The following is a 26,767-nucleotide window of genomic DNA, read 5'->3' as shown; positions in this document are numbered from 1 at the left end:
TGACATCCCTACTGTCACTAATGCCTTAGCTATTGTTTAGAGAGTTGGGAGCCTTGATCCCTCGCTACCCTGTGAACCTCCATAGTCTATAGGCCTAGCAGGAAAACTTTGTATTCTTCTTTACATTAAAATTAACGAAAAGTAATACACTGCTGTTTTAGCAACAAAGCATCTTAATTCTTTATTTTCTGAGTGGAAATTGACTGTCCAAAGCACGTTATCTATCATCTACAAATTTCACTTGAACTCTTTTGGTTTTAAAGTCGGACCTTTGGCGTGGGAAGTGTGTCTAAAGATTTAAAGATGAAAAATAGAGAAGACTAGGTGCTTAAATATGGCTGGGAATTCATTCAGAAAGGGCGGAAGTTCGCCCATCAATGACCACTTGTTCGCTTACATGAGATTAGCGCTGTGGAATCCAAGATGTTGCTTGACCAGGTCTCTCTCTAACCTCATTTGTAACTCTCCATTAACAGTCAGTTCACATACAGTAGCATCTTTTCTCACAATCTACAGACAAGTCTGTGATACAATTATGTAGTGGGTGGAGGGGGGAGATACTACTGAAAGTGTAGTAAAAGTTGTTATTAATGCTGAAAGTGAGAATCCCTGCTATTTGACCAAGAGGATACAGTTGACCTCGTAATTTTAAGCTTATATAAATAATCTTACTTATAGACGTTGTTCTTGCCAGCCGAGAGGTTTCTATGCTTTCCATTATATCCCAGGATCATGGATTCAACGGTGGCTGGTGACAATAGATTTTTAAGGGAATAAACTCTGCCCCTGAACAAGACGAACCCGAAGAATGCACGTTCCTTGTCCATGTAGGAACTATATTCTCTTCAAAGTTCACACCTGCCGCCATAACACTTATCTTATAGGTGATTTGCTTGGAAGTTGAATTCGAAACATCAGGATTACAGAGGCCAAGAAAGTGTTAGTTGACCATATTTGAAGGCGTTTAATGTCAATAAATTACTAGGAAATTATACAATTAATTTATTTATATTTATTTTCTTTTTGTAGTTTTAGTGTTCAGTTTTTGTTCTGCTCGTGTTGCTTGATTTTTTTGCTTCTGGATCGTTGAATTTTACAGTGAAATGTTTATTGTCACGATTACAAGGCATAAAAAGTTGAATAGCAAAAACGTACTATATAGCATACAGACACAAACGATTAAGTAACATATCAAGATAAAAAAGGAAAATGAAAGAGGGAGGATAAAAGTAACAACTTGGTCATTTAAAATTATTTATAAACTTCCGCAAGAGTCTAGTTCTGTTCAATAAAAACATTTTAGACTACGAATACTCCTGATTTCCTGTAACAAGGAATTCCAGGAACGGGCTGTGTGTACGAGTATTGTGAAGGAAGCAGAGTAGAGAGATGTTTGTTGATATGGTATTGATAATCAAGATTATCAAGACATCTCTACAGCTAGTACACTTTGAGGATGGTGTGAAGAAGCACCGAAACAGCTGTAAGCCGCACATGCTTACACAATTAACACGAGTAAGATCGCCATTTAATCAATTATTGATAGAACGAGGCTGTGCTGTGAACCTGTGTCACTGTTGTGATGGGATGCTAAAAGTGTGAAGCGAGGAACTAGGTAAATAGATGTGGATTTATTTAGAATCTGATACAGCAAACAGAGTGAATGGACTGAACGTCTCTCTCGTAAACGATTATTAGAGTAGGTCTTGTCAAAATATTATCTACTCTTAATCTAGTGTGGCGTTATAATAAAGTGAGCTTAAATACTAAGTTAATAATGAATGAGTGAATGAATGAATGAATGAATGAATGAATGAATGAATGAATGAATGAATGAATGAATGAAGTGCATTTATTGATACATAATAAATTATACAAACTCATGTACACAAGATCCTTCGCACGAGCCCGTACGGCCATTCGTGCTTTAACTATGCACAGTTTGAAACTTTAAAGAAAACAAAAATAATACTATTAATAGTAAAATAGTAAAATAACAATAATTGTTATTATTACTACCGTTATCATTAATTATCACAATTGCAACTGATCTAACTTCATACCAAATTTCACAAAAATAATAAAAATAAAATAAATGTAAGATATGAAAGAAAAAAAACACAGTGAAACATATATATATATATACAATTCAATTCAATGCCTTATTAAAATTACAATAAATAATCCAAATAATAAATATAAAGGTAAGACATAAAAACATATACAATAAAAAAACAAATAGAAAAAACACAATAAATACAAAAAATACAAAAAGAACATTATCCCCTAATTACCTTATTCGCTCAGTGTTAATACTACTCATGGCAACACTAATAAATAACTCTTCTCCTTATTTCCTCGGTCCCCTCCCTCTCGGCCAGTTCCACCCTCAATTGTCGAACTTTTGCCATAAATTTTCCCACACTCTCACAGAATTTAGCGTTATTTAATATAGCGTATGTTGCCAAGTGCCCCCTGCTAGATGTAATGAAGGACTCTGCCAGGAATCGTTTCCTCAGAGCTTCTGTGGCTTCACACTCAGATAAAATATGGTATGATGTCTCGCCTTTACCGCAAAGAGGACATATTGTCGCCCCCTCTTCGTTTTTTATTTATTTTTTTATTTTAGTAGGTTATTTTACGACGCTTTATCAGCATCTTAGGTTATTTAGCGTCTGAATGAGATGAAGGTGATAATGCCGGTGAAATGAGTCCGGGGTCCAGCACCGAAAGTTACCCAGCATTTGCTCATATTGGGTCGTGGGGAAACCCCGGAAAAAACCTCAACCAGGTAACTTGTCCCGACTGGGAATCGAACCCGGGCCACCTGGTTTCGCGGCCAGACGCGCTAACCGTTACTCTACAGGTGTGGACCACCCCACATCTTCGTTTCCCGTGACGTGGTAGTTTTGAAATGTATATCTTTTTCTTTTTCATATGAAAGATTGAAGCCTGAATATTTAAATGTGTTAACCTGTTCTAAAATTGTATCTTCAATACAAAATTTGCTTCATGAGGGCTCTTTTCCACAGAATGCCATTATTTTGGATTTCCATTTTAGGTTATATTATATATATATATATATGTATATATACATACGTAGGCCTGTAATAACTTTTTCTTTCCACTTTATTCTAAGAATTTATCAATACCGCCTCATAATAATTCCTTTCACCGCAAATTCCTCCTTGATCTCTTTCATATTTCGGATATGAATCTCTATTTTCAGCAAAGTATGATGTACTGGCTGTTTGGTAAACGGTGTGTTACCACAAGAATTGTGTTCAATTATTTGCTCGTTGTATTCGAACGTGTAATTGACGTAGCACATAGCTGATGTACTGTTCACCTACATAACGGGAAAACATACTGATATAAATGTTGACCTTACACCTACGTCAGTCCAGTACAGGATTCCGAGTGGATCTAGTTCTCGAGCACGAAGATCACGAACTTTCAGACTTATATAACAGCAACAAAACTTGAGTGTACAAGTGCATTAATACACAATCATTACCATTATTTACTGTAGTTCAAGCTGCTTCGGTAGCTCAGTTGGTATAACGCTGGCTTTAGCTTTGGTTCGACTTGGCTTGGCTTTCCGAGGAATGGATGCGGAACGGGTCCGTACACTTACTTAGGCACGTTTTGGCCTATTGTGGGCCCTATACAGGGTGTTAAAAAGTATCCTATATTTAGGAGGTGATAGTATGTATCAAAACAAAAAAATAATGTCTAATAAACATGGGTTTTACCACACATACTTTCTGAGATCTGAATACTTGTTCATAGGAGGTGCTCAATGTGACGTCCATTCATGGCAATGCATTTTTCTGCCCTACAATACAGCAGACTACCAGATAATCATACCGTACTTGACAGCTCTGGCATGGAATACTGATACGTCGCAAGGAATATTGAAAACAAAAGACTGGTTGCGGATATGAGCGGGTTCAGCAGAGATGGTGTTGTGGATTTTGGTAATCGGCATGTGTAGGCTAATGAAAATTCCCATGCAGTTGAAGAAACAAGACATTAGCACCGATTCTCAATCAACTTATGTGCATGTTACTTTTGGAACCAGAACTGAAAACTGTCCTCCTGTAACACTCTACAACAAAGAACTTCCTGAAGCAGACGATGTTAAATATTTACATATATATGCATTTAGATCGCCGACTAACATGGCGTAAACATATTGAAACTCAACGTAAGGAATTAAATTTTAAAACATCAGAAATCTATTGGTTATTGGAACCTAAACCAAAATTGTCATTAGAAAATATTTATATATATATATATATATATATATATATATATATATATATATAAAGTCATACTAAAACCAATTTGGACATACGGCATCCAACTGTGGGGAACTACTAGCAACTTAAATATTGAAATACTGCAGAGGTATCAGTCCAAAACTTTACGTTCCATTGTCACTGCACCATGGTATGTCCGTAATGATGTCATTCATCATGATCTAAACATTTCAACTGTGAAAGAAGAAATCACTAAGTTTAGCAAAAATACCTGCACCGATTAAATCAACATCCCAATCATTATGCATTAAATTTGCTGGATAATAGTCAAACAATAAGGAGACTTAAAAGGACCAATGCTCTTGACCTTCCATTCATTTTTAATACAGCTATTTGAAACATTGGTATTTTTCTTTTGCAGTGTTGTCATGGGATAACTTCTCCACTCATGTCATATTCTTTTATAATAATTACTTATTGTCTATTACGGACAGATTGTAAATGTGGCATAAGTGTTAAATTAAAAAAAAAGTATGAACAGGCGTTCTTGGAGATAGTTTAATAGAACCATACGTGCTACCATAGAGATTAACTAGTGGATCATTATCAGGACTTTCTTATTAACGTATTAAAACAAATTTCAAAGAGTGCGTGATTTCTTACGCCGAAGGGCAGAGGAATGCATTGCCATGAATGGACGTCACATTGAGCACCTCCTATGAACAAGTGTTCAGATCTCAGAAAGTATGTGTTGTAGGACCCATGTTTATAAGATATTATTTTCTTGTTTTGATGCATACTAGCACCTCCTAAAATATTGGATACTTCTTTTAACACCCTGTATAGCCTATGCGATGATTATCCAAGTCTGACAGGTGGTCTGGGTGGAATTCGTGAATCCGATGCTGACAAATGGGTCATCCTTCCTCAGCCACTGATAGAGCCAGGTCCCATTCGCATACGAATAGCCTGATAAGTTCAATGGACCCTAAACACTCCCTATATCAGCGTCGGAAACCCGTACACTTCACCTCGGTCTATTTTTACTATATTACAGATGACAGATGAAATGAGGAGGAGATGAAGAGTGTTGGTGGAATGATAGAGGGAAACGGGAGTAGCCCGATAAAATCCTCTGCAACATGTGATTTGTCCACCACAAATTCCATCACGTTTGAGTGGAAAACCAGCGCGCTAACATTGATCCATAGACGCGGCAGAGCGCTGGCGTACAATGAGCAGTTGACCACGGACCCGAGTTCAAATCTCGCCCATGACGGAGTTATATTTGTGATGGTCAAAACCAAGACTATGAGGATTTTGCTGAAGACTCTCTCGTTTCTCCCCTTATTCTACCCACACTCTCCACTATTAGTAAATTATTTTATTATGTGTGTGACCACCTGAACACAGGGATTGTTGTGCAACACGAGGTATTAATGAGATAACCAGGGGCAGGTATTTATAGAGATTAATTTTATCATTTGTGTTTTTTAATTTGGAAAATACAATTATTTTGGAATTGGAGTAATAATTCTGTATTTGTTGGATTGAGACTGTATTTAACACACATTCATTAAAAAACTTGCAGCCCTCAAACTAACACTTTCAATTTATTAGTGAAATGTTGAATTCTCCGTCTTTTGAGTTCACTAATGTAATCAGAACACCTGGAATACCATGTAATGTAGCCTACTTGGGTATATAATAAATTCAAGTGAAAAAAAAATCCGAAAAAAAAAAAGAAGCTCAGAATATGAAATTCGTTATAAAACGACGCAATAGTAATAATTCGCGAATGTATTCATACTTCGCTATTAGAACTCTATTTCGCGATTTGTCGCGATTGTTTTATCCGCATATTACTAATTAGCAGGGAAAGGATTTATATGTAAATACATATTTACTTATAAAGCTAATATAATTTATATTTTGCATTATCTTTATGTTTCACAATGTGTAGGGTTGAAAAATCCTACTTTTATTTTCCATATTTTTCCATATTTTAGAGTTTAGTACATATTTTCGTTAATTTCCATATATTTTCCATATTTCATATAAAACAGTCCATATTATATTAGGTTTAACAATAAAACAAAACAAAATTCCATTAACTTTTAAAAATACATTTCAACAATAGAGATTTAAACACATGTTCAGTAATCCCTTTAACATCAGAGTTATTTGAAAATTAGCAGTCCTATCAACAATGGGAAAGTAAGTTACAAAACTGTATTAATTTAATTTAAAATTTTTAACAGACTTCAGTTGTGCAGCTCAACAGTTAAATGCCAGTCAGAGTACACATAGGTTCAGTTTTGTAAATCATACTATAAAGACGGTAAATATGCCAAAAGTACGTCATTCAGTCAATTTAAAATCAAAACTAACAAGTTACATTTCAGAATTTAAAGAAGATGGTTTATCAACTGACAATAAAATATTATTTTGTAATTTGTGTCAGTGTGCAGTATCATCTACACAAAAGTTCCTGGTGCAACAACACATTACAACTAGTAAACATCAGGCCAACAAACAACTAAATTCCAAGCAGAGACAATTGTTTTTAACACAACCAACAACATCGAATGTAAGATCTGAGTTTAACATCGACCTGTGCCGTTCTCTCATCTCTGCTGATATTCCTCTCTACAAACTAAAGAATAAGGTCTTCAGGGAATTCCTTGAAAAATATACTCAACATACAATCCCGGATGAGTCAACACTTAGGAAGACGTATGCTCCATCCATCTACGATGAGACAATACAGAAGATAAGAGATGAAATTAAAGATAGTTCAATTTGGGTTTCCATTGATGAGACTCCCGACAAAGAAGGTAGACTTGTTGGTAATGTAGTTATCGGTTTGTTAAGTGAACAATATTCTGAACGAATTCTTTTACATTGTGATGTTCTAGAAAAGTGCAATAACAAAACTATAGTTAAACTGTTCAACGAAGCTATGGGTATCCTGTGGCCAAAGGGTATTATGTACGATAATGTGTTATTCTTTATTAGCGATGCTGCCCCTTATATGGTCAAAGCTGGACAAGCATTATCTGTTGTATATCCTAAATTGACTCATTTTACTTGTGTGGCGCATGCATTTCATCGTGTGGCAGAAGTGGTCAGAGACAATTTCCCTAAAGTAGATTTGTTGATTTCATCAGTGAAAAAAGTATTTCTCAAAGCTCCCAGTAGAGTTAACGTGTTGAAAGAAATGTACCCTGAAATTCCATTGCCACCAAAGCCAATTTTAACTAGATGGGGTACATGGCTAGAAGCAGTTGAATATTATGCCGAACATATAGACTCTATTAACAATGTTCTCCTTGCATTGGACTCTGAAGATGCAGTCTCAATTGATACTGCGAAAACAGTTACCTGTGACATAAGTGTGAAGAATGACTTAGCTCACATTCAGCATACATTTTCATGCATCATAAAAACGCTCAAAAGTCTCCAAAATAGGCACCTTTCACTATCTGAAAGTTTTGAAATTATAAATAGTACTGTGGAACAACTGAATCGTGGTAGAGGTAAAGTTGCAGATGCAGTAAGAGCTAAGGTGGACACTGTACTTTCAAAAAACCCTGGATATGAAGAACTACAAAAGGTTGTTGCTGTGATGAGTGGTGAATCAACAGTGAAGATTAACTTGGACTTATCCCCAGCAGACATTGTGAAATTGAATTATGTACCAGTTACTTCTTGTGACGTCGAACGCTCTTTTAGTCAGTATAAATCTATCCTCAGAGACAATAGAAGAAGATTCACTTTTCAGCACTTGAAAGAAATGTTTGTAACCTATTGTTATGGTAACAGACAATAAAAATTGTGTTTTGTTGAAACTACATTGGAAGATAAGGTACGTCCATTATATTTTTTGTTTAGTTTGATTAAAATGTACCAATATTTAACGTACATAGTCATTTTTTTATAATTTTAAGTCCATATTTAATTCCATATTTTGGTAAAAATCCATATTTAATTCCATATTTTGGTAAAAATAACTACATATATATTTACATATTTCATATATTTTTAGTCCATATAAATCCGTTCCCTGCTAATTAGAATCACTTAATTCGTAAAGATTAGTAAAAATCTATTGTATATCTATTATGTCGTGATTTTCGCGATCTCCATAAATACTCGGCCCTGGAGATAACTCAACACATATTGATCCCTTCTCCATGATCCCATGATTCAGCCCCCAAGTTCAGTGGCTTAATCTTAAGGGAAACTGTAACTGAAGAAAAAGTAATACACTATCCCGTACAATGAAGAAAAATACACACACATTTATGAAGATATCATAAATTAACATTCAGAAATTGTGAAAATAAAGAGTAATACATTATCAGACATAAATTGTAATAATATTGATTTCAGAATTTGTTTTCTGTAAATTTCACTAATAATACAGATCTTGATAATTTTCTAAGAAAAAATAATATGTTATTTTACAAATTTACCTTAATAATTGTTTGCATTTTCATTCAGTAACATGTTCTTTATATTTTACCATCTCTTTCTCAATAAATATGGTTTATATCAAATTTTAAGAAGACATATGTTCATTGAAAACTCATTATTTGTTAAAAGGGTGGAAATACCAAGGTAAATGAAGGTTCTATTAATCAAGACTGAACAGTTTACAAACACTTTAAATAAGAGAGCTATGCTAAAATTAATTATATAACTAAAATGAAAATTTCAATATTCATAGAATTGCTGGAAAACAGTTTTTGTCTCTCCTGTAAAAGTTGTATTTTTATACTTCCGTCCGTTTAAGGGGAGAGGATTGAATTTTTTAAAACTTTTTTCCTATTTGGTATAAAATATTAATTTTTGTATGTAGAGAGCTCATAGCTATAGTAACTCAACCAAATATAAATATTTTGAAAAAAATTATTTGGGGGCCTAGATTTGAAAAAAAAAATACCCAATGCAGGATTTTACTAAAACCGATATATCTAAACCATTTTTAAAGATAGATTCAAACAATTTTTTGCAATGTACTTGCAAAAGCATACTCTACAATCTGCCTGTAACAGAATTTTGATATTGATCCCTACGTTTGTAAAATAAACAATTCAATTTTAATAACACTTTTTTTATTTCCTTTTTCGCAAACAAACGGGCATATTTTAAAAATGAAATCTATTAACAAAATTCTGTTACAGAGAAAAGTTTCCTAATAGTCTAAAGAATGAATGTGTGTTCCAAATTTCATGCATGTATCTTTAATAGTTCAGAAATTATATCCATTTTTATCTGGTAATGTAGCAAAAAAATGAAGTTACCGGAAACAACGATAAAGGAGTCGTGTGATTTAAAAATCCATAGCGCAGGAAGTTTAAAATTGGCGTCTCAACATCTGATAAGGGCACAAATACCTATAAAATGTTATGCAATGCATTCCATACATATCAAAGAGTATTTCAAATATATATATATATATATATATATATATATATATATATGTATATATATGTATATATATGTATATATATATATATATATATATATACATATATATACATATATATACATATATATATATATATATATATTTTAATTTAATTTACCGGAAACAACAATGAAAGGGAACGTGTGATTTAAAAATCCACAGCGCAGGAAATTTAAAAATGGCGTCTCGACATCCGCCAAGGGCACAAATATCCACAAAATGGTATGCAATGCATTCCACACATATTATAGAATATTCTAAAGAATTTTTTTTTTTTTAAATTTACTCATTTTTCACCAAAAAATATCGTCCTCTCCCCTTAACAAACAGCGAGCCGGTCTGGGTGACGCAGTCAGTAGAGTGCTGACCTTCTGTGTTCGAGGTTGCGGGTGTGATCCCGGTCCATGTCGATGGCATTTAAGCAAGCTCACAGTGTTTTATAATCGATAAGGGCCTAACTGTAGTGGAAAAGAATTGGTTATCTTCATTGGCACTAGATTTTCTTGGTGAACGCGCTCGTTTCACGCTACAAAAATTACTCAATTGCCATTGAGATTACATAGAATTATATAGATATTATATAGATAAAACTCGGACATAATGAACCATTTGTTTTACTTCTCGTTTTTGTTTAATGGTTGGCCTACCCTTACTTCCGAAGGACCCTTGCAGACTATGTAGGCTCTATATTTGTACAGTAAACAGAAATGTTTTCAACGACTTTGGATTGTATCTGTATCTAGAACGATTTTTCTTAAGTTATTTGGGCTGAGAGAATTCGTCCTTGTAACGCATTAAGACGCACGGGGGAACAAGTGAAAGGCTTGCCATCTTTTATTTTTTATTCATGGGTGCAGCGGTACAGGTTTCGCGGGCCTCGGGCGTATCCATCTCGGTCCATTGACTCGAAATGGATCTCAAGTACAAATTGTAATCACATGTTTCGAAGATGAGGGATTACACCGTGCTCATTAAGGGATTCGTTTCCTAGATGATGCAGCTTCATTCTGTGATATAACAATAAATAAAAATCGTTTAATGGAAACAATGCGTAGGCTGAAAATGGTTGGCTCAGTCGGTAGAATGACCATATAGCTGGAGACAGGAAGGGCAAGGGTTCTAATCCATGCAGAAAGTTTTGTTTGCCATGACTATCAAATTGAATCTGGCACCTACTTACTGCTAGAACGCTATCGGAATTCTTTCTGGAGGGTATAGCTGCAGGGGAAGCTCTCTTGAAGGTGAATCATCTTGCAACTTCTTACCAAACAAGACCAGAGTTCGAATACTAAATGCAGTAGAACCACAGTCTAGTATACACAGTCACGAAGCTTGAGTTGTGAAGGTGCTAGGAACAATAGACTGTGCCGGTACTATTTCGCATTGTCTGTAATGAGGCGATATGAGCGATCCTAGTGGTTAGCAACTATCTATGGATGCATATTTACTACGTATTGAGCTTCGTGAATGTGTATACTAGACTGTGGTTAGAACATCGATTATCTGAACCAAAATTACTAATATCTGGAGAGTATAGCTGCAGGGAAAGCTCTCTTGAAGGTGAATCATCTTGAAACTTCTTACCAAACAAGACCAGAGTTCGAATACTAAATGCAGTAGAACCACAGTCTAGTATACACAGTCACGAAGCTTGAGTTGTGAGGGTGCTAGGAACAATAGCCTGTGCCGGTACTATTTCGCATTGTCTGTAATGAAGCGATATGAGCGATCCTAGTGGTTAGCAACTATCTATGGATGCATATTTACTACGTATTGAGTTTCGTGACTGTATATACTAGACTGTGGTTAGAACGTCGACTATCTGAACCAAAATTACTAATAGGAAACGAAAGTAGTTGACTTCCCGTTTCAAACGCTACAGTCGCTAATGTAGAAATTGATCTTGAATTGAATTTAGCGGAGGGGGGGGCACTATGGCCCAGCACTGCGACCTATCCTCTGGTGACGCATCCCCAAACCCACACCGGATGATCACACTAAAGTTCACGTGTGCCCAGGTTTTGACCAGGCAACCCCACTCGTCCCTAGGCCAGCACCCTCCATGCGTCGCCAGCCGGCGTTCGGAGAATGCTACGGAATGATAACGAAATGGAGAAGTGGTGACAGAATGATGTAAATTCCTAATTTGGGGGAAAACCCCAACTGCGACCTTGTCCGCCACAAGTGCCACTAAAGATGTTTTTCAATGAAAAAATCCCAAACCTGATCGGGAATCGAACCCGGGCTGCCTGCATGACAGTGTGAAGGTCTGACCATTCATCCACCGCAGAGGTTAGAAATTGATCTCACTGCCACCTGTTTTGTGTAGGAATAACTAACTACTCGATTCGTCTTGCAGCGCACCAAGTGGCGAAACTATAACTACGTGCATACGACATTCGCCCTTCTCAAGCCACCTAATTTAATTTAAAATAAATTATTTGTTTTTATATTCTTCCAATCTTCCACTGAAACCCGTACTGATGACGTAGATGGAAGAATGTCAGACTCCTGATATGTAACTGAGAAAAGCCTAGTAGGCCTACATTTTACATTAACTTATAATATAATTCTGTGGCCGAGAGGAAAAAGGTCTTAAGTAAAAATTTTATACTTTTCAGGAGAGCAGTAGAAAGATTGAAATTGGTGTCAATTATAGAGTTTTTTTTAAATAAGAGGTTTTTCCTGAATATTATTTGTTTATATTTCTTCTAAAATAGGTAATGTTGCTCATTTAACAATTTCTTGATTATTTCCAAAAATAACCGCACTTAAGGCCTTTTAAGACTACAACCCAAACTGAGTAGAAGGGACTATTTAAACATAAGACCTTTCTCATGTCAAAATAAATAGGAAATGTAGATTATTAGGAATGCAAAATGAGTCTTACACAATTATAGAACTGTTTACCCTGGTGTTTAAAGTTTTAAAAGGAAAGGGCATCAGTATGTGATAAAATAGCTAAAATACAAGTTAAACCTTTTTAATAGGGAAGCATGGGGAGTAACCATGTCATGTTTGTAAGGAATAAAGTATTAAATATTCTTAAGTCCTTTATTCTATGTGTGCTCGATTCAAAAAGTACTCAGAACATTTGATAATCCAGTCAGGAGTCTTATTTGACTTTAACCGTTTTATCAGATTGTAGAGAATTGTTTCCGCTTTCAGAATATATAAAAATCTCATTTTCACGAAAAATTGACTTAAGACCTTTTTCCTCCCGGACACAGAATTAATGAAGGAGTAAAAATAAAAGTGAACGAAAGAAAAGAACGAAGAGCATGGAAAGGAAAGGAAATAGACTAAGGAGGAAACAGAGCTGAAGTAAGAAGTATAACAAGAAGAAAAAGAAGAAAGGAAATAAGAGATTGAAGGGTGAAATGAAGAAAAAGAGAAGGAAGAAGACGTGGAGAAGAAGAGAAAAAACAAACAAAAGAAGAATAAAAATAGGATGAGGGAGGAAGTCAAGAGAACAGAGCAGAAGTATAAAACAATAGCGAGGAATAACATTATGGGAAATAGCGAAAAACGAAGCAAGAAAAAGACTCTAGTAATCCGCGAGTATGTCTCATGTTTTGGTTTCACTTTCGACTTTACCGGTTACCGATGTAAGACAATTTTTATATTGCTTAATTATGAATTATAATTTTTATTGTGGTTTTGTTGATAATATCGCTGCAGCATCTTGTGAACGACCGTCGTATTGAGATTAAACGCGGAAGTTTCCCATCGGGGAATAATGAAGCAGCAAATAGTAAACATAACTTGGCAACGGATCTGTCCAGCAGTCACAGTCCACAGCGCGGGATGATGAGCCCTCGCAAATTACAGGAAGTGGAGTATCAGCCGATGGCGAACACGAGGCCCGAAGGTTAAGGGTGAGAACCCCGGGGGAGTCGAATTCCTGCGTCTCTGGAGCAGGAGACAAGCTTCGCTGCCTCCCATAACTTTCTAATCATGTCTGCTACTCAGTTCACAGAAATTTTATCAAATTAATGATTATCGACATTTAATTTTCGCATCCGCCTTTGGTAAATTTAAGGAATTCCAAATTTATAACAGGACAAATCGATCAATTAACTCCGGTTTTTCATGCTTGTGATAATCTTTAAATTCTCAGACAAAAAAATTGATGTTTAGGGAGTAAAATGATACCGTTAGACCCTGTACTTTGGTGAAATCTTAGTTTTTTTGAGCGACTATTACACTTTTACTACGTCATACTATTTTTGACCAATAAAACGGTACGGAACGACGTGTTTTAAGCAATCATGACTGCTTATCCTATAATTTTGATCACCTCTCTAACATTTGTTTCTTATCACCTCCATAGCATTTGTTTCTTTGTTCGCCAACATTGCACTTTCAATAATTCTACCTTTTAAAATGATTCATGTTTATTTCATCATCCTCAATTAAAACTTATCTATCATTAATCTTGTTTATATTATTTAGGTTATATTATAACTTCTGCTGTATGAGATTATGGATAGTCACTTATCAGAGATTATTTATTGTTTATTTTTTATTTTTTTTAGTAGGTTATTTTACGACGCTTTAGCGTCTGAATGAGATGAAGGTGATAATGCCAGTGAAATGAGTCCGGGGTCCAGCACCGAAAATTACCCCGCATTTGCTCATATTGAGTTGAGGGAAAACCCCGGAAAAAACCTCAACCAGGTAACTTGCCCCGACCGGGAATCGAACCCGGGCCACCTGGTTTCGCGGCCAGACGCGCTGACCGTTACTCCACAGGTGTGGACGTTTATTGTTTAATATATATATTGATAATTGAAGTGGAATGCAACTGTTTTAATAAAAATTAAACTGAATCAACAAAGCCTTCTTAACTAGTAACCGTATTAGTATTATAACTTAATACATTATTTCTTCTAAACTTTATATACAGGGACATCATTTTATTTTTACTTCAATTATTATTGTACCTGAGTTTTTAATGTACTTCACTCCCACCCCTTCTACTAATGAAGTTCAACCGTCCTCCATACAGATCCAAGACCGCATGTACAGTCATAGTAGCCTTACGGTCACAGTAAACAGTACGTTCCAAAAATATGTTCGCGTTTTCCAGTGACGAAAGAGCTTTCAATATTGAATCATTTTCGCACAAGTACTGTCGTCCATTTGCCAACGTCGTATCTCGGTTTCCCCCACCTGCTTTTATTCGCCAGCTAGTGGCTGGGCTGTCGTCTTAGCTCTTTTGTGAGAACATTAATTTCTGTTAGGAATTGGACGTCTATGTTATATTATACAACTGTTTAAAACAACTTAAATAAAAGGGCCTCTTTAAGTAATTAATTGTCCCTTTCTACGACCCTACGACATAACCACTTGTACGGTCAGTAGATAGTATGTCTGAGTAATTTTATCTTTTCGGATCGGGCAGAAGTGAAGATTGAATTTACAGTACGTAAGGTACTCTTTTAAAGAGTAGATACAGAATTACATGAGTTACTAGTTACGAAGGACGAAACTGGTAATTGAGATTAGGTACAATAGTCTATAGTACGATAATATGCACATTAGAACTGAAGCCTGTATCGAAATGAACGGCCACCATTTTCAAAAATGTGTTTAAGTATCCATATTATGATTATTTTTCAATTTAACTTCTTTCTCTATATTGTACGCTAATGTCCTGTAGACAGTATAACATACACTGCATAATGCATAATGAATACGTCCACATGGACAGCTCAGTTCATGAGTAAAAACACTTATTGTTAATACTATACTGTACTTTGATTAAACAAAAATCTAATGAAAATGATCAAACTCAAAAGCACGATATTTCCTAGTTTACGTAAATGGATGAACTACTTCTCTTCCCTCCTATACGTAGTAAAGTGATTTGTTTGTATATTACGCCAGTATCATCGAACTCCAGTTGTGGAAGGGGGTAGGAAATGGCGTTGATCCAAAGGTATAGCCAGGTTAATATTAAAAATGTTAGTAAAAATAAAATGATGTCCCTGTACTTTCTTCTAATCGTGTAACAGTCAATTAAATGCCACTCAGTTTTGATTTTCTCTAGATAAATTAAAACCTCTAGTGATAAAATCAAATGTGTGGAACGCTAATTATACCTGTGGTGATATAAATCATCCGAAACATGATGGATGCTATAGAATGACGGAAGAAAAATAGGAGCAGAGGAAAAGAAAACAATTTGAAGAATTTAAGTGAAAAGGTGGTGCGAAAATTTTTATTTTTGCGCAATTTCATACACAGAGCTCATTTCCAGGAGAAAAGGTAAATTAATTCTCCAGATAGTTAAACAGAAACTGGTGATATTGATCCTGAAGGTGAAACGAAAGGAAAGGATTTCGTAGAAAATATTCTGAACTTTTATGACCAGCGCATTTCACATATCGAACTGTGAGAGAGGAGTTTGTGGGTGTTGAGTCGTTTTCTGGATTCAAGTAAATTCAGGTTACGAATTACACTGGAGCAGCGTCGAAAAATTAGTTCAGTTTATAAATTCATTCGTTTCTAATCCTAACGTTACCATCAACTTTCAAATTTTTTTGAGATCGTGCTCGTGAATTTTGTGCTTAAAAAAAAGCAAAGAAAATATGGAGAAGGAGAAAGGAAAATAAAGATACTCGAACACAGAACAGAAAGGTGTAAATCTATGGGTTGAAGATACGTAACAAATTAAAAGAAAGTGAAACGAAATGTGACAATTTTGGGAAATGTTTAGAATTTGTGTACCGTCTCCGTGTTTTCTTTGATGAGAATCATTTAGACACCTGAAAGGGATAGACTTCAAGCAAATAAAGTAAAATTATTGCTTCAAATTAAAGTCAATTAAGAGTTTTCATTTGTGGATTTGTATGAAATAGTCATTTTTTTTTCTTTAAACAAGTATATTCCTTCCAGTAGTACAATTTCTGTCTGACGCTTTTCCAATTTATTACAGGATAAAGCAAGGAGAGGAGTTTGTTTTCTTTGTAGGGTGCATATGAAAGCGTTTTTTTTCTCTCTTATACGATATGGAGGAGTAACTCGAAGGTTTATATTGCAGCCTGAAGCTTATTGTGCTTACCACTTGTATTCCGTAAATGATTGGTTAGTCGAACGTCCGTGCTCTTGTACAAGTATAGCATGCTACCCCGTGAACTGAACCCGAGCTATGGTATGGATGATGATGATGATGATGATGACGATGATGATGATGATGATGATGATGATATGTGAATTAATGATAGCGAAATCAGTCCGAGGTCCAATGCCGAAAGTTACCCAACAATTCTGTTTGTTGGTTGAGGGAAAACCCCAACGAGGTAACTTGAGGATTTGAACTAGGATCCGCTCATTTCACGGTCAGGCGTGCTAATCATTACTCCACAGCAGTAGACATGTGAAAGTGTTTAGTGTAGATTATGTAAGCCTAGTTTTATCCAGGGAGCACCACATGGGGGCGATCTACTTTAGCACAAAGAACAAAATGATACCCCTGTATATCAATATGTGTCTTATATCAAAGCGTCATAAATTGTTTTATTTAACGACGCTCACAACTGCTGAGGTTATATCAGTAAATCTACTGACATGAGCCTGCATCATTTAAGCACACTTAAATGCCATCGACTTGCACCGGGATCGAACCCGCAACCTCGGGCACATATTTATAGTTAGTAGGAGTTGTAAATATTCTTCTTTGTGGCGTGGATCAGCATTTGCGAGTTTTAAAATTACTGTACATATAATTTTGCAGTAGCATGTTGGATTAAATGTTCCTTTATTTGTATCCGCTTATTATTATTATTATTATTATTATTATTATTATTATTATTATTATTATACCTTATTTAATATGTTTATATTAAAATTTTGTAATATGCGGTTGTTAACGGATAAAACCGAAATTTAAAAAAATTAGAATGGCACCACTTGCACTTAGTTCACCATAAATTCCATCACGACCAAGCCGGGGATCGAATTCGGGCCATCTGGTTGGAAGACTAAGCTCGCTAGCTGGCTCAGTCTATTCCTCGGAATACGACTTACGAAATGCCTGATCTGCGATCTACTATTCCAAATCGTGACAGAAGACGATAACCTTGCGGCGATGGTGTTTGTTTTGGCGGGACGATGGCAGTTACTACGTGAAAGTTTGGTAAGAGGGGGAGGGGACAGTGAGAAGTTTTATAGCTTTCGTAGAGAAACTGGGGCAGCACTCCTCCATTCACTGAAACTGCATCTCGTCGTTTATCAAGAAGCGTCTTCCGTTCTTTCGTCTGACTCATTCATGTAACATCTTCGCGTAGAGCCCAGGGTGATATGAGCCCTTCCGGTAAACCAGCCAGTTTGTCCCTAGCCGAACTCGGTTTCGATAGAAACAATACCTGGCATAGGCTAACGTCATAATATTGTGTTCGACAAGATCGGAGTATTCCCGTTTCCCCGAACATTAGCCTAAACATTTCATTCCACTAACACTCCCCATTTTAACTTTCCGTCTGTCCGCCGAGTTAGTTCTGTAGTGGCGCGTTCGCCTCTAGATTAGCCGACAGAGGTTCGATTCCCGGCGGGATCAGAGATTTTCGTGTAAAATTTCTACCTTGGGACTAGGAAAGATAGCGGTGCACAACTTCTAATCACTAGATTCTTCACCAATATGCCTGGGTTAAATCCCAAATCTCTCTTCAGTGCATATGAAGAGAAGGCATATGTCACTGTTGATAGTGATTCGTCCGTCAAACGGGGACGTTAAGTCCCTTCGTACTATTCGACAGGAGTAGGCTATGTGCCGGCACCAGGTTTCCCCTTCTCCCTTCCTCATCTTCATCATCATACTCACCCATTCCCTACACTGCACTTACACATACACTCGCCCTTGTACACCACATAACTCTCCACATATACGCATCATGTATAGCGTGGCCCGTCGAAGTGGTGTGCAACTTGAAAATGGGTCACAATCCTGCCATGTATCCGCAATATGCGGAACCCGAATCACGCAAGTGAAGTGGGTAGGTATTAGATACACACACACACACTCTTTCCGCTTTGGTAGATCAGTTGGCACAACGCTGGCTTGCGACGATAACAGACCCGGGTTCAAATCTCGGTATTGGCGGAGTTATACAGGGTGATGCACGAGGATTTACCGTCCTTTACGGAGCTTATTTCTGAACACATTTTGAGCAAAAAAGTCATATAAACATAGTTCCTATTCTCAATATTTTCAGAGTTACACTAATTTAAAGTTGTTTGTAAAATACGTGTTTTCTTTAGTTTGAAGGTAAAAGGATAATACAAATAGAGAATGAGCCATTAAGAAGTATCATTTCTTTAATTGGCAAGTATTATGAAGTTAAAAATGAGCTGTGCTGTGAACCTCTTAGTTGCTTCGTACAGACATTTTTTTCTATCTTTAACTAGAAAATTACATTATTCTTACGCACTTATCACAACAATTATTACAAATCAGACTACTTCCACCGAATTAATTATTTGCAGTTCAATTTTGCACCCTAATTTACAATCTTGGAGAGTTTACAACACATTTAAAAAAATGTCGCCGTCCGCTTGAGTACACTTGGCCGCACGCTTGTGAACGGCACTCGTCGCTCTATGTAACTGCATTTTTTATTTCCGTAGCGCTCGCGCTGGCTGCTGACTGCACGTTGACCAAGATCACGCGTTCACAGCAATAACGAAACGTAACTCTGTAAGTATTGAGAATAGGACTCATGTTTATGTGACATTTTTTGCTCAGAATGTCTTCGGAAATAAGCTCCGTAAAGAACGATAAATCCTGTATTTGCGTTACACGAAGCAAGTTTGAGAGAGTTTTTCTCGGGGTTGTCCCACTTTTTCCTTTTCATACCACCAGCTCTCACTACAATTCCTATTTCATTACACTTTTTAAAATATCGGCAAGGTGAAAAGCTTTACTAATCTGCATATCTTTACATAGAACTACATATAGGTGCGATCACCTATCGACAGGTACATGTATTGTTTTCATTATCTTCACCTTGTTCCTGTTGTATCCCCCTTGTTCCCCTTGCTGTCCTTGTATTCCTCTTGTTCTCTTTGCGTTCCTTTTGTTCTCTCCATGTTCTTCTTTTCCCCTTGTCTTCCCGTTCTCCTAATATTCTCTTTGTTGTGCTTGCATTGCACTTGTTCTCCTTGTATTCATCTTGTGCTCATTGTTTTCAGAAGCTTTGCTTATGCGAAGGTTTCATTCAAAGGCGCCGCAGGATCGAATCTCAGTGGTAGCAAGATGGTTAGAAAATTATAGAAAATGGATGGACAAGGAGAGAGGAAATAGAACATGAAAAACAGCCAATTCTGAAATCTAAATTGCCTTGCGCACGTATTCATAGTCTCTCATTTTTGTTGAATTGTTTACCGAGGGTTTGAGAAAATATGTACCGCGCACATAGAGAAAATAAAAAAAACCTGTGGGCGCCCTTGGTTCCATTGTCAGCCGAATATACGTAAGTGAACGACAGCATTTGAAAATCCGAAAAGTATACCGGTGGGGGATAGGTTCGCGAATCATTTCTATCATTTTTCTTAACGCCTTAGAGAAATCATGGGTAAACCACAGGCAGGATGAGTGGTCTCAGTTTATGAGACGAGCCAATTGGCGTATTAGAAGTGGCTCTAATAAAAATCGAGGAATTCTTAAAAAATAAACATTAATTAAATAGTGATAAATCTCTATTAAAACCAGATTTCGAATCGATTTGTGAAAAATAGCTATGAGAAATATTTTTGTACTACTCCGGTTCAAAATCTGATAAACATTAGAGTCCTCTCAACAATGGGAAAGCAAGTTAAGAAACTGTATTATTTTAATTTTGAAGTTTGTAACCCTGAAAGAAAACCAGAGTCCGTTGCAGAAAACAGATGTGCAGATCCACAGTCACATACCAGTCAGAATTCACATTGGTTCAGTTCTGTTAATCATTCTAGAGTATAAAGACGGTAAAGTCCACACCTGTGGAGTAACGGTTAGCGCGTCTGGCCGTGAAACCAGGTGGCCCGGATTCGATTCCCGATCGGGACAAGTTGCTTGGTTGAGATTTTTCCGGGGTTTTCCCTCAACTCAATATGAGCAAATGCTGGATAACTTTCGGTGCTGGACCCCGGACTCATTTCACCGTTATTATCACCTTCATCTCATTCAGACGCTAAATAACCTGAGATGTTGATAAAGCGTCGTAAAATAACCTTACTTACTGGCTTTTAAGGAACCCGGAGGTTTATTGCCGCCCTCACATAAGCCCGCCATTGGTCCCTATCCTGAGAAAGATTAATCCAGTCTCTATCATCATATCCCACCTCCCTCAAATCCATTTTAATATTATCTTCCCATCTACGTCTCGGCCTCCCCAAAGGTATTTTGCCCTCCGGCCTCCCAACTAACACTCTATATGCATTTCTGGATTCGCCCATACGTGCTACATGTCCTGCCCATCTCAAACGTCTGGATTTTATGGTCCTAATTATGTCAGGTGAAGTATACAATGCGTGCAGCTCTGTGTTGTGTAACTTTCTCCATTCTCCTGTAACTTCATCCCTCTTAGCCCCAAATATTTTCCTAAGAACCTTATTCTCAAACACCCTTAATCTCTGTTCCTCTCTCAAAGTGAGAGTCCAAGTTTCACAACCATACAGAACAACCGGTAATATAACTGTTTTATAAATTCTAACTTTCAGATTTTTGACAGAAGACTAGATGACAAAAGTTCTCAACCGAATAATAACACGCATTTCCCATATTTATTCTGCGTTTAATTTCCTCCCGAGTGTCATTTATGTTTGTTACTGTTGCTCCAAGATATTTGAATTTTTCCACCTCTTCGAAGGATAAATCTCCAATTTTTATATTTCCATTTCGTACTATATTCTGGTCACGAGACATAATCATATACTTATGGCCAGTTTTTCCAAGTATTGTTTAATTTGGCTTAACAAATGTTAAATTAACAGCTGGTTTATTTTTAACGTTTTGTTAAGATGTTTTCCATTTTTTCAACATAATTTTGTTTAAAATAACCAACACTTAACTTTAACTGTCGTTAATACTATTCTAACTACTCAACAGCAGTTGGTAATGATTTTGCATATATAAGACAACTTCTTATTGGCTGATATTATTATTTAAATTCTGTACTGTAGAGTAAGTCATGAAACACGTGTAAAATCATAACCTGTTACAGTAGCCATGATTCATACAGAGAGTTGATAAATGATAAATGAAAGTTGTATTGACTACTATTGAATAATAATAATTATTATAAGTATGGTTATATTTTATAATGCTAAATATGAATTTCTGTTTAGAAAAATCTCAGCATTATGACCACCAGGTGACAATAATTACACGAATGTGTGTATAGTCAACTGTACACAAAACCCCGAGGAGAATTCCGTATCATATAAAATTCTCTAATTCAGGTCCATGTATAAATTATATGTAATTTCGTCCTAAAGAAGCAATTGCTGCTGAAACATATTATTTACTCACTGCGTATTTTGAAGTACTATTGACATCGGCTATAGTTGAAGAACCAGTAACATAGAATCTAGAGTTAATAGTAGCTGGTGAATTGGAACAAGTGGCCTATTTCTGTTTGTAGGATATTCAAATATGACTTCAATTTCTTGCCATGTTGAGATCGCACATTTTCTCAATATTAAATGGATAATAGCTCAGCATCGAAATAAGCGTCAGTATGATAATCAGTTGACTTTTAAAGATTATCTTCCCTATATTAATATTCCAAAATATCTTTTAAATTATATATTACCAGTCTTATGGCCGGTTTCACAATGCTTCATTAAGGTTTTAATGATTCATTAATTTATTTACTGTTTCATTAAATCATTTTTATATCTCATCAAGCATCTTTAGCCTAACGAACCGGTAAAACTATCATTAAATTTAGTGATAGAAATTTCCGTCTTTAAATTTTTAATTATTCATTAGTTGCAATATAAAATGGCGGAACGTTTCGACGCAGAATTGTTATATCTGGAACTACTCGAAAATTAAGAGTCAAATGGAGATAATGTTAACCATTTAAAAACCGATCATTTTAAAAAATTTGAATGACACAAAAATTCACAAAAGATACCGCGTCACGAAGATCGTGGTATCGGTACTCAAAATTTTAGAAGAAACTGATCATAGGTTAGAATGTCATAAAAACGGCTGAGACAAAGCTGAAACTAGTCAACTAGGTAACATACCACTGAGTTTTATTTTAAGGCATGAAAGTGATTATTATAACTGCATACCGGTACCTAAGAAATATTAGTAAATTAATACATAATGTGCATTCAAACATAACAAAACTTAATTGGTATATTAACTTTCATTTATTAGAATTATATTATAGCTAGCGATAAGATATGTTTGCACTGACTTTAAAACAGAAGCGAAAGAGCTGGACTCTTGGAATTTATAATCGTTTTCTTTCCGATGGAAATTTAATTTTCCAGCAGGATAATCACCCCGCGCACACCGCCATAAACGTTCAAAGACGGTTCACGGAAAAGCATGAAAAAGAGTAGGATTGACAAATATCGAGACATCCCACCTCAAAATCCAGATCAGTTCTGGGATCAAGTTCTGGCTACCTGGGAAGATTTCGCTAAGGACCAGAACTATTTCCGCGATCTGGTGGACTCAATGCCCCGAAAATGCCAGACAGTGATAGACGCCGGTGGCATGTGGACAATGTATTAGATCCACATGTGTATTTCTTTTATTTTTCTTTAATTTGTTTGTTTATCTTTGTTTTATTTCGGGAAGAAAATTGATCTCCCAAGAGTTTTTTTAAATTCTCCTAGTTGAGCCAGAGTTGCGAAATAATTCGTTCCACTACACAAAATTAAAAAATGAAGAAAGGTAACATGTATAAAAATTAGTTACGTTAATAAAAAAAAAGTTATCGCCGAGAATCGAACACAGACCACATGGATGGCAAGCCAACTCGCTACTGACTGCTCCACCGGTGAGCCATGACGTAACCAGAGCGACAACGCACATATAGCTGCTCGGCTTGAAGTCTACGGAGACAGTGCACATATAAATGTACTCGTGTAAATATTTTAATGTTCAGTACTAGTTAATGTTTCATTTGAACTGATTTACTGAAGCTTGGTGAAACCGGCCCTTACTCTAAACATTCCTAGAAGAGAAACATAATATATTTTCACAACTTTTGTCTGAACAGCTGTGGTGTTAACCGCCATGTTTAACTGTTTGTTAAATGAGTTAACGGCCTGAAATCCTACATTTAAAGTTAACAAACGGTTAAGAATCTGTTAAGCCAAACTGGTGTTGAACAAATGGAAAAACTGTATTTAACAAACTGTTGAAGGTTTAACAGTTGTTAAGTGTTCTAACAATACTTGGACAAACCGGCCATTAGTCTTTTCGGGATTTACTTCCAACCCAATCGCTTTACTTGCTTCAACTAGAATTTCCGTGTTTCCCCTAATCGTTTGTGGATTTTCTCCTAACATATTCACGTCATCCGCATAAATAAGAAGCTGATGTAACCCGTTCAATTCCAAACCCTCTGTGTTATCCTGAACTTTCCTAATGGCATATTCTAGAGCGAAGTTAAAAAGTAAAGGTGACAGTGCATCTCCCTGCTTTATCCCGCAGTGAATTGGAAAAGCATCAGATAGAAACTGGCCTATACGGACTCTGCTGTAAGTTTCACTAAGACACATTTTAATTAATCGAACTAGTTTCTTGGGAATACCAAATTCAATAAGAATATTATATAAAACTTCTCTCTTAACCGAGTCATACGCCTTTTTGAAATCTATGAATAACTGATGTACTGTACCCTTATACTCCCATTTTTTCTCCAATATCTGTCGAATACAAAAAATCTGAACAATAGTCGATCTATTACGCCTAAAACCACACTGATGATCCCCAATAATTTCATCTACATATGGAGTTAATCTTCTCAAAAGGATATTCGACAAAATTTTGTACGACGTCAACAAAAGTGATATTCCTCGAAAATTACTACAGTTAGTCTTGTGCCCCTTCTTAAAAATAGATACGATTATGGACTCCTTCCACGTAAAATAACCTTACTTGCTTACTTATTGGCTTTTAAGGAACACGGAGGTTCATTGCCGCCCTCACATAAGCCTCCCATTGGTCCCTATCCTGAGCAAGATTAATCCAGTCTCTACCATCATATCCCACCTCCCTCAAATCCATTTTAATATTATCTTCCCACCTACGTCTCGGCCTCCCCAAAGGTCTTTTTCCCTCCGGTCTCCCAACTAACACTCTATATAACACTCAGAATTTAAAGATGATGGTTTATCAACTGACAATAAAATTTTATTTTGTAATTTGTGTCAATGTGCAGTATCGTCTACGTCTACACAAAAATTCCTGGTGCAAAAACATATTCAAGAGAAAAAAAAGAAACTTTAGCACACAAGCAGGATGGAGGAGTAAGGCATGACTCACCACACTTAAATGCCATCGACCTGGGCCGGGATCGAACCCGCAATCTCGGGCGCAGAAGTCCAGCACTGTACCGACTGCGCCACCCAGACCGACCGCAGTGTTCAAGTAAAGACGACAGGATCAGTTGTAAAATAAAAAAGAACTTCGCGTAGGACAGACGAATATCTCGTTGCTCAGATAAATTTCGCTACACGCAGCTCGATTCCTAATTTTAATGAGTTAATTACACTCCATCTTAATGTTTAAATTATATTAAAATTACAGAAAAAATAAATCAAATCATACAAAAATGAAAAAGAACTGAATAAATATACATGGACATAAACTTAATTTAACTTTTCTTTAGTTTCGGTATGTTCACTGTCCGTCTCTGCGCACGCAATACTTGCAATTGTGACTTCTCCTCATATACCTCCCTCCTTCCCAGTTCTATGTTTTGCGGGCTGTATTTCATAATACGTCATCTTTGCCAACCACTGTCTTAAGGCATGCACACCGTTTCATCCCGGGTAGTACGATGGGCCTACCCAAGCGGTCTGCGCGAGGACAATCCCGGTCCCATGAGTGAAGAGGGACTAATAGATGACACTACCGATGTCCGTATATAGGCCTAACAAAGTAGGGCCTAACATTGAAAATGATTACAACGTGTAATATGCGAATTTGCGAGAAAACAAATGCAGAATGTGTAGGCTACTGTACTCACCCTTCTCATAGGACGTATTACATGAACATGTGTAACCGCTCTCAACACCTGCGTCATATGACATTTCGTTCTCTTCCTCATCATCTGAGTTATTTGTTGTGTATACAGCCTCAATCGTTTGAAAAGACATGTTGATAAAAAAGTTTGAAAACACTTTTCACTGAGTTTCAGACGCGGCACTAAGTAACAACCCTAATAAATTACTTCGCGTGAAAAAACTCAACATCGAACACAAAACTACGTTATTCTTCAACATACAAAAACACGAATTAGAGAAACGAGCAAATTGTCTCTTACGATAGTCTTCACTTAACATTGCTACTTTTTGCGAAATGGTTTATATATCTGCTACACTACCTTCAGAACCATCTATTTAAATTTCGCTCACTTTCTGCCATCTATCCACACACATGTGAACTACCAACTGATAACTGCAAATGAAAGAGAATATCGCAAATGTCACTGCGGAATTTTCAGTGTGTGGGAACTGTAGATATGTATTTTAATTGGTTTATTTTACGACGCTTTATCAACTGCAATGCTTATCTAGTGAAATGAAGATGATAATACCAACGGAATGAAAGCGGAGTCCAGCGCCGAAAGTTACCCAGCATTTGCTCTTAACGGATTGAGATAAAACCCCGGAAGAAACCTCAACAAAGCAACTTGTCCCAACCAGAATTTTAGTCCGGGCCCGCTCGTTTTACGGTCAGACATGCCAACCGTTACACTACAGCGGTCGATCCTATATATATATATATATATATATATATATATATATATATATATATATATATATATATATATACAAAAAGGGGCTG

The 26,767-nt window shown here is 36.3% G+C and overlaps 1 protein-coding gene across 1 annotated transcript in view; it reads right to left on the bottom strand.

The window, feature by feature from the left end:
* Positions 1-26,255, bottom strand: part of LOC138710705 (cerebellar degeneration-related protein 2-like) — a 398,695-nt gene extending 372,440 nt beyond the window's left edge. Inside the window, exon 1 of the mRNA XM_069841769.1 lies at positions 25,947-26,255. Coding sequence (XP_069697870.1) covers positions 25,947-26,076 — 130 coding nt within the window. The 5' untranslated portion in view covers positions 26,077-26,255. The remainder of the gene's footprint in view (positions 1-25,946) is intronic.
* Positions 26,256-26,767: the final 512 nt, after the last annotated feature.

The sequence above is a fragment of the Periplaneta americana genome, chromosome 12 (genome assembly GCF_040183065.1).
Source record: "Periplaneta americana isolate PAMFEO1 chromosome 12, P.americana_PAMFEO1_priV1, whole genome shotgun sequence".
Classification (NCBI taxonomy): domain Eukaryota; kingdom Metazoa; phylum Arthropoda; class Insecta; order Blattodea; family Blattidae; genus Periplaneta; species Periplaneta americana.
The sequence above is the reverse complement of the archived record's forward strand: the minus strand, read 5'-3'. Positions and strand labels throughout refer to the sequence as shown.